Source organism: Nelumbo lutea, chromosome 1 (assembly GCF_056320005.1).
Source record: "Nelumbo lutea isolate HS-2025 chromosome 1, American lotus-T2T, whole genome shotgun sequence".
NCBI classification, from domain to species: domain Eukaryota; kingdom Viridiplantae; phylum Streptophyta; class Magnoliopsida; order Proteales; family Nelumbonaceae; genus Nelumbo; species Nelumbo lutea.
In genome coordinates, this window is record NC_142684.1 from 111,966,418 (window position 1) to 111,979,666 (window position 13,249).

The window sequence follows — 13,249 nt, forward strand, 5'->3', positions numbered from 1 at the left end:
GCTTATGACCTCCCCCTCTATGCCCTGCGGTAATGATTCCTCTGGCATTACGACCTTTACCACAACGATGTTGTCCATAGATCAAATTATTTATAGTTCTTACTGTTCATATGTTATGGTATGAATATACCATACCAATTCGTTATGTATGGATGATGAGATTCCATTGATACAGAGCCAATTCCAATAGACTTATTGAACATTCCCATTGGCGTGCATCCAGCAGGAATTGAACCTACGAATTTGCCAATTATGAGTTGGGCGCTTTAACCATTCAGCCATGGATGCTTAACAGGGATCATCGTACATCGCGAATAACCAAATTCCAATTGAAATGAAATCTTTAGGAAGAATCGAAGAATCGATGAAACGACATCAATTCAAATCCTAGATCTTCGAATTGAGAGAGATATTGAGAGAGATCAAGAATTCACACTATTTCTTAGATTCATGGACCAAATTTGATTCAGTGGGATCTTTCACTCACATTTTTTCCACCAAAAACGTTTTATGAAACTCTTTGACCCCCGAATTTGGAGTATCCTACTTTCACGTGATTCACATGGTTCAACAAGCAATCGATATTTCACGATCAAAGGTGTAGTACTACTTGTAGTAGCGGTCCTTATATATCGTATTAACAATCGAAATATGGTCAGAAGAAAAAATCTCTATTTGATGGGGCTTCTTCCTATACCTATGAATTCCATTGGACCCAGAAATGATACATTGGAAGAATCTTTTGGGTCTTCCAATATCAATAGGTTGATTGTTTCGCTCCTGTATCTCCCAAAAGGGAACAAGATCTCTGAGAGTTGTTTCATGGACCCGAAAGAGAGTACTTGGGTTCTCCCAATAACTAAAAAGTGTATCATGCCTGAATCTAACTGGGGTTCGCGGTGGTGGAGGAACCGGATCGGAAAAAATAGGGATTCTAGTTGTAAGATATCTAATGAAACCGTAGCTGGAATTGAGATCTCATTCAAAGAAAAAGATATCAAATATCTGGAGTTTCTTTTTGTATCCTATACGGATGATCCGATCCGCAAGGACCATGATTGGGAATTGTTTGATCGTCTTTCTCCGAGGAAGAAGCGAAACATAATCAACTTGAATTCGGGACAGCTATTCGAAATCTTAGTGAAACACTGGATTTGTTATCTCATGTCTGCTTTTCGTGAAAAAAGACCAATTGAAGTGGAGGGTTTCTTCAAACAACAAGGAGCTGAGTCAACTATTCAATCAAATGATATTGAGCATGCTTCCCATCTCTTCTCGAGAAACAAGTGGGGTATTTCTTTGCAAAATTGTGCTCAATTTCATATGTGGCAATTCCGCCAAGATCTCTTCGTTAGTTGGGGGAAGAATCCGCACGAATCGGATTTTTTGAGGAACGTATCGAGAGAGAATTGGATTTGGTTAGGCAATGTGTGGTTGGTAAACAAGGATCGGTTTTTTAGCAAGGTACGGAATGTATCGTCAAATATTCAATATGATTCCACAAGATCTATTTTCGTTCAAGTAACGAATTCTAGCCAATTGAAAGGATCTTCTGATCAATCCAGAGATCATTTCAATTCCATTACCATTAGTAATGAGGATTCGGAATATCAGGCATTGATCAATCAAAGAGAGATTCAACAACTAAAAGAAAGCTCGATTCTTTGGGATCCTTCCTTTCTTCAAACGGAACGAACAGAGATAGAATCAGACCGATTCCCGAAATGCCTTTCTGGATATTCAGCAGATGAATCATCTGCTTTCGGAAGAAATCGAAGAATTTCTTGGGAATCCTACAAGATCAATTTGTTCTTTTTTCTCTGACAGATGGTCAGAACTTCATCTGGGTTCGAATCCTACTGAGAGGTCCACTAGAGATCAGAAATTGTTGAAGAAACAACAAGATGCTTCTTTTGTCCCTTCCAGGCGATCGAAAAATAAAGAAATGGTTGATATGTTCAAGATAATTACGTATTTACAAAATACCGTCTCAATTCATCCTATTTCATCAGATCCAGGATGTAATATGGTTCCGAAGGATGAACCGGATATGGACAGTTCCAATAAGATTTCATTCTTGAACAAAAATCCATTTTTTGATTTATTTCATCTATTGAATTTGAAACTTTCTACACTAAAAATATTATCTTAAACGAATGGATTCGTGCTTGGATGGCGGCTCAGGATCAGCCTCATGAAAACCTTATATTCCCTGAGGAGGTTATACCACGTGGAAACGCTCTTTAATGGAACTTTAGCTTTAGCTAGTCGTGACTAAGAAACCACCAGTTTCACTTAGTGGGCCGGGAATGCCCACTAAAAAAAATATTCTTGTAATAGGTCCGGTTCCTAGTAAGAAATATAGTGAAATTACCTTTCCTATTCTTTCCCCGGACCCCGCTACTAAGAAAGATGTTCACTTCTTAAAATATCCTATATACGTAGGCGGGAATAGGGGAAGGGGTCAAATTTATCCTGATGGGAGTAAGAGTAACAATACAGTCTATAAGTGGGATACGAAATAACCATAGCGGATGCATCGGATGGACACCAAGTGGTTGATATTATACCTCTAGGACCTCTTTCTTCATCATCAATCGAATCACTGTTCGCGACCCAGGATTCTATTTTATCATCAATCCAATCACCGTTCACGTTTTTTCTTTTTCTTATTAATGAATAGATCTCTTTACTTGTACGACTTAGATGTCTCGTATTTCTCGAAAAAGTGATTCAATTGATGGGATTTGGTATGATACTTATGAGATCGATGAGATTGATATTCAAATATTTCTTCTTAGAACGTATTGATTTGACTAAAACTATTAATAATATGAATATTATTAAATCTATTATAACTATTTTTTGTATTTTTAATAATTATTCTAAAGTCTATACTACTCTTACATAATTTCATTATTAATTTTGTAAAAATATTAAATCATTAATAATTTGAATATTATGTTATGATTCCTTTTTATTTTATTGCATAGTTTCGTTATTTTAACTGATTAAAATATAATTGTTTTAAATATTTTGTTATTTAAAATATTTAAATAATATATAAAATATTTAGAAATACTCATTATTTGAATTTAAGATATTTAGTTATTGAAATATTGAAATAATATTTTATTTTTAATGTTAAATTTATATTATTTGAATAACATTTCATTTGAATAATCTGGAAAATCATAATATATATTGTTAGTACATAATTTCGTGATGCATTTTGTAAAAGAATAAAACTATTAATAATATGAATATTATTAAATCCACTATAATTATTTGTGTTTTTAATTATTATTTTAAAGTTTATACTATTATTACATAATTTTGTAAAAATATTAAATTATTATTTAATTATTTAAAATATAGTTATGTTAAATATTTCGTTATTTAAATTTTTTAGTTATTTGAGTATTTAAATAATATATAAAATATTGAAAAGTACTCATTATTTTAATTTAAGATATTTAGTTATTGAAATATTTAAGTAATTAAATATTTTTACATAATTAGTTAGCTAGTTTAATATATTTTATTATTAAAATGTTGAAATAATATTTTATTTTTTAATGTCAGATTTCTATTATTTGAATAATCTGGAAAATCATAATTTATATTGTTAGTACATAATTTCGAGATGAATTTTCTACAAATATAAAACTATTAATAATATGAATATTATTAAATCTATTATAATTATTTTTTATGTTTAGTAAATATTTTAAAGTTATTATATAATTTGTTAAAATATTTAAAGAATTTTTAAAATTTTAACTTATACTTTCTTTAGATAGATGTAGATAAAAAGTGGCAGAGAGGATAAATAGAAATTAGAGATAATTTGGAGAGAAATTCTCTAGTAAATTAGACATAAGTTAGGAGATAAATAGGAAGTAGAGATTATTTAGAAGAAAGTGGGGGAGATAGTTTAGGATAAATTTTAGGAGAAGAAATCGTTAGGGAAGGAGAGCATCTCATTAGTTATTTAAAAAAAATAACATAGAATAAAAAAATAAAAAATTCAAAATAAAAGAAAATTTCTTTGAACGCTTTATTTTAACCAAACAGACACAGAGAAGCGTACAAACACAGTCTCTCTCTGACCATATATAATATATATATACAAACACTTTGCTCCTCAATTCTCCACGACTGCGCTATGCCGCCACATATTCATTTTTTTTTTCTCCTGAACTTTTTATTGACACACAACAAACAAGCAAACAAACAAACTGCTACCACAGCACACCACAGGTCAGAAGAAGCCAGCAATCTTCCAAAGTTCCAATTACTTGGTCAGAATCTCTTTTTCTGTCTTCAAGCCAGGTGGTCAGAATCTTTCAGATGGATATGAATATTGGCTTAATTAGCTCGTTTAGTTCACAACAGATTCATCAACCTTGGGACTGCATGTCAACACGGCGTCGCCAACAGTGAGAAAGATGTTTTGCTGGCCAATCAAATTTGCGAAGTGGGATGCGTGAAGCTTGTCGATCACCGATTGCCCGGGATTTGCTAGCACAAGCTGTGTAGTAGAGAACAACGTAAAGCTTAATTAATTATATATAATATATTACAACCCTAAAGGCTAAAGCTTCTCTTTTGTGCTTTGTTTGTTAATACGTACGCATGGCATGGTTTACCTGAATATCGTTCTTCTGGAGGCTCTTGTGTAAATCTTCCAACGCATGAATACCACTGGTGTCAATGTCAATAACGGCTGCAATGAAAACAAAATCCTGATGATGAAGATGAGTTGCGAGATAGCTAGCTATTAGCTAATAATTAAGAGAGAAAGGCTTATTGTATGATGGCCGGCTTACGTGAGAGCTCAACGATCAGGAACTGGATTCTTGGCAAACTTCTTGCTTTCAATTCCTCTTCTTCATCAGTCAACCATCTCATAATCCTACAAGATCAACACATACAGTACTGGGTCTTGACTCTTGAGTATGCGCTACTAGCTAGCTAGCTAGGTCAGTGTTGTTAAATTAATTAATTCTGTAACAGTAATTATATTCATGGACGAGGTTTCTGATGAACAAGTTTAATTAATTTGTCAAAACCGTATTGAGAATTAATCCAAGGTCCTGCGCACAACTTTGATACATACCTCTCTCTAACATAGTTGGAGTTGGAAAAATAGATTGCAGAATCTACTCTGACGATCAGTATGCCTGGAACCCTGGTTGCCTCTGCATACTGTTGGATGTTCCTGAAGATGGTTGTCCTGGGGAGCTTTCCAAGTAAAGCAATCCGTGGCCTTGTCACTTGCAGGAGTATCTTAGCAAAAGATATGCAGACCTGTTTTAATTTGACAAATTAAATTAGATGCAATAATTTAAAATTTAATTTTAAGTAGTACGTAGATGCAAAGCAAGAAGAGAGCTCAACTTTGAATAAATGTAATCTAATTAATGGAGTTCAAGTAGTACGTACTACTTACTGCGATTAGGAGGCCAATTTCAACCGAGGCGAAAACAACACCAAAGAAGGCACCCATGCAAGCGAGGAAATCCAATTTATCGATCTTCCATATGAGGAGTACAGCCTCAATGTCAACTAGGCCAATCACAGCAGAGATAATGATAGCAGAAAGAATGGCATTTGGGGTGTACTTAAAGAGGGGAGTGATCAATTCCAATGTTAGAAGAACGACGCAGGACATCACTATGTTGGAAACGGCAGTGTGACATCCGGCCATGTAATTCACTGCCGACCGAGAGAAGGAGCCTGCAGCAGCGAGGAAAGAGCAGCTCAGCCCATCACTACTCCACATATATAGCTAGAGCTTCTGGGTTGCTATATTAATTATATTATTGCAGGTCTTTCTGGGTAAGCAATCGCCAATCGATCTGTCTTATTACCTGTAGCTACATAACAAGAAGTCATTGAGCCAACAATATTCATTGCTCCTAGTGCCACCATTTCTTTGTTCCCATCAATTTTATAGTCCTTCATGGATGCAAACGTCCTCGCAATTGCCACAGCTTCCTGACCCAGTAAATAAAGAACCAACCAATCAACAATTAATAAAAATAAATTTTCTCATACAATATATATATATATATATATATATATATATATATATATATGCATGTTAGCTAGGTTGAGAAGTGAGGTGCAGAATTGGTTTACCGTCAATGCTATCATCCCAGCCACGATACCAATCTTAGCGCCTTTGGCAAGATTTTTACCGCTGAAATAAATTTCATTCACCGATGACGGGTTGATACCTTTTTTGATATGTTTCACCTTCATACATAGTTAAAAGCAGTAGAGTAGTTGGCAATTGTTGTCATTGGTTTTATGATGCAAAATCCATAAAAGAGATCTAAGACAAACTCACTGTGCATGAATTAATTAACTCTATATGTTTACTTACAATTTGAACACCTTTCTTATCCGCACGGAAAATGTAGACGAAGAAAGTGGACAGGACAACAGAGATCAATGGGGCAATTGCTGGCACCCAGAAAAATTTCTTATTCCTCTTTCCCTGTCACCCCTCAGAGCATTTAGAAGATTAGAGATCTTCAAACCCATAAATTAATTAAGGAATAGTAGTGACTCTTACGATGTACTTGGTTGCTAGAAGGAAACCCAAGAACGCTGCTCCTATGAGTATAGTCTGCCAGTTCCACTGCATGCACAATGTGGTAATTAATTAATTACATCAGTTTATTAAGACTTTAAGACTAGACTTCCCATGTTACCCGTCAAAAGATAAAAGGAAGTGAGGGAGGAATTGCTTACACCGTGATGTGCAGAGCCAAATACTGAACGCATGACAGAAACGATGTCAGTCTTCTTTGTAAACTTCTGTATTCCAAGAAAACCTTTAAGTTGTTGAAGTGCAATTGTAATGGCAGCTCCACCCATGAACCCAACGATTGCAGCATGAGATAGGAACTCAATCAAGAACCCCAGCCTAAAAACAAAAAAGCCGATCGAATTAATCATTAGATTGCCTTACTACAAATGTACGTAACTGAAAATCATATACACATGAAGCAGTCGATCTGGAGGAGAAAACCAAGCAAGAAATTAACAGAGAACAAAGATCAACTTTACCAAAATTAGTTAGTTATATATCCCATATAGAATGCAGAACTAAGATAGGATGCAAAGTATTTACCTGAGAAACCCAAGCGCAGCTTCAGTGATCCCTGCGAAAAAGGTAGCTGTGAATGCAAGCCGACGATACTCAACCGCATTTTTAGGGTCAATCTCATCCTGGAGCATGGACCCAAGTAAGAGAGACACCACGGCTACTGGCCCAATAGCAATATCTCTTGAGCTCCCCATGATGGCATAGATCAATGGCGGAACAAAGCTGGTGTCTGCAACAAACATCAAACAACACAAATGGGAAATAGTCCTCATACTGGGTCCAAGCAGACATGGTAATTAATTGGATGCAAGCTTTTGAATAACAATGTAATCGAAGACTTACATAGACCATATTGGGGATCCAGATTTGCAAGCTTTGCGTATCCAATATCCTGATTTCCAAGTTAAAAGCAAATCTTAGAATCTTTACAAAGTGGGGAAATCTTAAAAGCAAATCTCAGGTATATATATATACCTGAGGAATGCAGAGACTTGCAATGGTGAGTCCTGCAATGAGATCCCCCTTGAATTTACTTAAACTATAGTTCCTTCCCCATTCAAGAATAGGGAAAATAGACTGAAGGCCTAGGATGAACTTCTTGGATCTAGGTTGGTCTTTGAAAGGGCGTAAGGGATTATCTGGGAAGAACGTTTCCTTCACAGCGTCCTTGAATTCCTTCAGCACGTTATTCGGGGATGGCGATCCAACCTTGTGAATGTATGGCAAGTGCTCTCCGTGACGTCTTGAGGATGGTGCACTTTCAATGTCTGTCTTCTTCTCAAAATCTCCATCTGTGGAATGACCCATTAGAATCAGCTTCTAATTATCTATTCACCTGCAATGAAAAACCAGATAATATAATCTTGATCAGAGAAAGGACACAGTGACTCGTCCTAGTTTAATACTTAATATAGGATAAAAAGCTTGGAAACTGCATGCACTTAAAACAAGAAGACCCTCTTCATCATATTCAATTATAGCAACCCGTGGATCTTGCACCCACTATAAGTTCACAGTTTGAAAAATTGAAGAACCATCATCGGTTGATGGGTTCTGGTTTTCTTTTCCTAGATCTTTCAGAATGAAAATGTTTCCAGTCCAAAACAGAAAATATAAAATATGAATACAAAAGCTTAGAAGTACAGACGGAAACAAACTGAGTTGAGCTGAAATCTTTCTCAGTCGCCTGGACAAACGAAACAGATCGGTGGATGGGACAGGAGCTAACAGAACATGCTTCAGAAGTGTTACACCTCTTCTGTGACAAAAGATGGATGGAACCTCTTGCTTATATAATTCAGTTCTGACAGCAATTCTAGGTCAAACTCCCAATTAGAAGCAAGCTAGCTAGCGAAACTGGCTGTAGCCACAAAGCATGAATCTAGATTCTTTTTCATGGCACATACAAGAATGCCAGCAAACCATAATATATAGAGTTAATCATCTCTTACATTATTCTTTTTAATTTACAAATGGGTCTTAAAAATATTATTATCGGCCGAAAGCGTTGACTTTACCGTTCTGATATGAACTGCAGAAATCCTGGGTGTATATATTTTTTTTTAATCTTTTTATCTGATCGATCGACATGGAAGCATTGCTATCCTAGCATTTGTCGTGGACTTTTTTTTGCTGCTAGCTCTTTGATGTGATCATATATATGATAGAATTAATACAGATTTTCTTGATAAAGTTTGAAAGTGCATCCTCATTTTATATATTTGCCCTGAAAAAATATTAAGAAAGAAAGCGTCTATATCAAATCAAATAACCCTTTTTTAATAGTTAATTTATGTCTTTGCGTTTATCCATGATTCAATCTTTACATATTGCTTGCCAAACTGCCAAAAGGTTTGCTTCTGCTTCTTATAGAGCCAATAACAAATTTGTGATTCATGACACTGCAATATGCAGTCTCTCAAGGTATGTTCTGGTGGTGGCTGGATCTGCTACCAACAAACCTACCCACAAGGCCAAAAGATTGCTAGCTGCAGCACATCCTGATTCCTGAATATGTTTGGTACTTGTATATATGTTGTTACTGATGGGAACAGGATCCGAATGTGTAGCTGAAGCATCTTGTGGGTAGAGTGTTCTTCCTGAAAGTACATCTGGGGTCATTTTGGCCTAATAAGGGGGTGTTGGCCAATGTGAATGGTTTTGTTTTCTAAAACAACGAAAAGAAAAACAACTGCAGTCAACTAAAACAATACATTTTTATTCACATTTGCAAACACCCCCCTAAATTTTGGAAATAGTGGGTGGGTATTTTACTATTTACGAGATGATATCAAAACAACCAATTAATGGCAGGTTTTGTTTTGGGATCGTGAAACAATTTTAACTATAAGATCCTGTGCTATAGGAAGTGTAAAATGATTCCAACTTTCGAAGAAAACGTCAAGTAGTAGTGGTTGCATTGGCCCAAAAGAAGGGATATATGGACTATTCATCTCTACTTCTGATTAATCTCCTCCTCAGGTGTACTTGTTAATAAAATAATAAGAAGAATGCTGAGGCTACTCGTAAGCTCCATCCTCATACTACATCATAATACACGAGGAACATATATTATTAATTCAGCAGCTCTGGGGTCTGCTCTTCTGTGTTCAGAAATCTGAACACATCATCATCAACGTAGATATTTATATTTATTATTGATTAATAATGTAATTATGAAATTACTAAATAGTTAAAATAGCCCAGACCGCTTAAGGGATTTTGGAGAGTTTGCAACAAGCTAGTTCTTTTGTTTATATACATCATATAAACCAATGGACTGGCCCATATTTTTGTTCTTGGAACTACCCTGAAGTTGATGGTAAAGGTAAACCAATCTGGGACTAAGTAACTATATATACAGGTTCCAAGCTACTGGTACACAGAACAGAACTTCTGTTTATGATCATATCATTACATCAAATGCTAGCAACACCAAATTTTCTAGGAACCAAAAACTGTATTAATATTGTTTGAATGGATCATTTTCAACTGAAAGCACTTATTTGGATGGATATATAAGAACAAGATCACCAAATTAGCTAGAGAATGTTTTACATGTATGGAAAGCTAGCTGCATGTGCCAACATATGTAATGTTCCTTATTTTATTGTTTGAGACTTAGGCTTAAAACTTCAACTATTACCATATCTTTTGGTTTTGGGATCCATTATTATATCTTATGGGATCCTGAATCGTACGTTGTTTCAAAATTTGGATTAGTTGAGTGGTATTTTCATTCATATTGATATTCTAACTTCCAATTAAGTCGGTGGGTCTCTCCTTGTAAACAATAAACAAGTCATGAACAAGCCACAGATCATTCATTATCTATATTATTACTTATTACCGAATGGGGTCTTTTCTCCTTGCACTAAATGGAATCTACTCGTGCGAGTAGATTAGTGCTCTCATGTGACAAAATTTTGTGCGTGTAAACTTTGACTTTCGACGAAGGCTTCGTCCCCTATTGAACGAACGAGTTTCCCTGCCCCGATCTGCACAGACAGACGGGAGTTGTCGTCGATTACCTGCCGCTGCACCAAGGCTTCGTCCCCTGCTGAACGAGTGAGTTTCCCTGTCGAGTAGATCGAGAGTCCCACGTGAGAGCAATCCAATCGTGTGACTCAATTTTCTACCTCCCCCGCCTCCCTGTCATTTCATTTTACTCTCTTCTAATCTTTCCCCTTGTTGTGTCATTCATCTCTGTCTCTCCGTCAGACTCTGTTGAGTTGAGTGGTAAATGTGTATCCCCGCTCAAGTATTCAAAGAAGAAGGCCCCTGAATCCTCCAAACCCGTTCAAGTATTCAAATACATTAATGGATTCCCTGAACATCAAATGGCCATCTTTTCTATTTCATCCTATCAGAATTTGTTTCTCTGCACTGTATTTGAGATGATCTAGTAAAGCTCTGAATATCGTCTTACTTATATTCATTGTACAGCCCGTCTGTTCAGAATTCACTCAATTGATGGCAGTCAACTGGTGTGAAACGGTTGATAGCTTAGCTGGTAGATTGTAACTATCGTATATCACAATAACAACAATCTATTTCCTTCTAAAACATTCCATTGACATTTACATTTTAGCTTATGTTTGGTTCCAATATACCACATTTCTGGTTGTGATAAAGGATTAAAGGTATCTTCTTGTAGCTACAGATTAATCTAGCTTTGTTTTTTTTTTTTTTAATGCAAACAAATGAATATGCTTTTTAAATTATGTATTCTTAAACTCTGATTTTTTTTTAATACAAACAAATGAATATGCTTTTCACCATGCCCTTTTTCTAGAAAATGATTTAATTGCAGGTGCTCATCGGCTAGTTAATTTATTAATTACGAAATATTGGATAAAAGGATAATTATTAGGCATAAATTGCAGGAAAAAAAAAATCTCATTTGAGATAAAACACCAAAGATGCATGGATTCCTTTGTGGAACACTAGTTGTATATTTAAAGCAAAGGAAGAAATATATAACTACTTAAATGGAATTCTATATGTGAGGCATTAAGTCTTGTATTAATTGTTCACCTACTGCAGAGATTAAATTATCCAATTCAATAAATGACTTTCTCCGAATAGAAAGCTAAGGTTATCTACTTCATTTGTTTTTGCTGATCTCTTTCCTGTGCACAATCATAATCGTCACTCTTTTAATTTCTTCTTGAATCAACAGTTATACAAAGGATACATCAGGATGATTGAGTCATCATCACCATCGGCAACTGACATGTCCAGGGAAAAACAAGTGGAGAATTGGATTAGAGGCCTAGAGGGCTGAAATGGGGTGGCCAGTTTGGCAAGCTTCTTAATTAATTTCACCTCTGGCTCAGCTGGGTCCATTTCTGTAGGACTGTAGCCAAGCAGATTAATTGTGGTGGTGGCCGTTGGAATTTCAATTCACGGCGAGAGTTAAGACACATGCATGACAGCATGAGAGAATAGCTGACTTTGTATTGTCAATGGTTGGATCAGAGATTCAGAGTTTGACAATGGATAATTCGCCGGTTAGGTGTCGTGTAATTCTTGGGCCATCATAGTAGAAAGTACAAACAGTACGAGTTTTATTATTATTAGTCATAAATATGGTCTGTGTTTACATCTGGGTGGAAATAGCTAGCTTGACAGTGGTTAGTATTAATTGCTATTAAGTCATTGATCGATCCATGTTGCTTCCTGATTTAATTTCCAAACATAAATCGAGTTTCCTTTGCCTTTAAGTGAGAATTACATTAAGTACTGATTACTAATTTATTAATAACAGATTATTCTTTTCATCAATTTGTATTATAATTTTACTCCCTAAATTAAATACCACATTTTAATATTTTTTGGTTTCTACTCTCTTTTGATTAATTCTGAAACTTCACCTTTTGTTACACCTAACTGTGATTAACATTAAAAAAAGGGTTATAAATTTTAACAAGTAACACTGGATTAAAAAGCCAAACTTAAGGGGAGCGTTGAATTTGTACAAGTTGACAGGAATTCCACGACTCTGCATATATATAATGACAGAGACCCTCATGGCCTCATGGTAATGCTGAGCTAAGGAACTTTAGGCGCATCTAGCCTCTTTTTTGCCTACGTTCAAACTTTTAGATTTACAACTTTTCAAATTCAATCAGAAAACTGCGATCGTCACTGACTCAATTATTCCAAACTCAAAAAATTATTGGAAACTAATTTATTAAGCTTTCGTAAATTAACAAGGTCCATTATTATATGATTCATGGATGGTGACTGCTTTATTTTCTTGCTTTAGTCAACCTCTTATCTTAGCCCTTTTTCATTTTATTAATCCTTGGCGTTATCATGTCTCGTCTTGATGATCCATCTGGTTTGTCACCTGTGCGTGAGCTGGTGGCCACGATTATTAAAAAGTATAACTGCTGTTAGATAGCCACCTTTAATTTTTTTTCCTATATATTTTCGGAATACTCTTACACTGTATATATGCAAATGAAAACACTACTTCCAGGAGACAACGCCTTACGCTTCCTACTCGATCGGAACTTCTTCTTTTCTTCTGTGCACAGTCCCTCCGCTCTCTGCTCCAATCCTTAACTATCTGTGCCCATGCATGTTTTGTCATCTTCCAAATTTCTCTGAAAATAGATT

At 35.5% G+C, this 13,249-nt stretch overlaps 1 protein-coding gene and 1 non-coding gene across 2 annotated transcripts; both read right to left on the bottom strand.

Annotated features, from left to right (window-relative positions):
• Positions 1–214: 214 nt before the first annotated feature.
• TRNAM-CAU (transfer RNA methionine (anticodon CAU)) lies at positions 215–288 on the bottom strand. Its single transcript has one exon. It is a non-coding gene; the product is annotated as a tRNA-Met (tRNA).
• Positions 289–3,971: 3,683 nt separating this feature from the next.
• Positions 3,972–8,460, bottom strand: LOC148876828 (sulfate transporter 1.2-like). Its single transcript, XM_088964643.1, has 14 exons — positions 8,271–8,460; positions 7,598–7,958; positions 7,466–7,514; positions 7,148–7,352; positions 6,766–6,940; positions 6,587–6,652; positions 6,395–6,508; positions 6,148–6,264; positions 5,877–6,003; positions 5,456–5,742; positions 5,123–5,313; positions 4,833–4,918; positions 4,653–4,729; positions 3,972–4,534 (listed from the first exon to the last, which is right to left on the bottom strand). Exons 2-14 carry the CDS (start codon positions 7,928–7,930, stop codon positions 4,385–4,387), a joined length of 1,977 nt encoding a protein of 658 aa, XP_088820769.1. The 5' UTR covers positions 7,931–7,958; positions 8,271–8,460; the 3' UTR covers positions 3,972–4,384.
• Between the last annotated feature and the right edge of the window lie 4,789 nt (positions 8,461–13,249).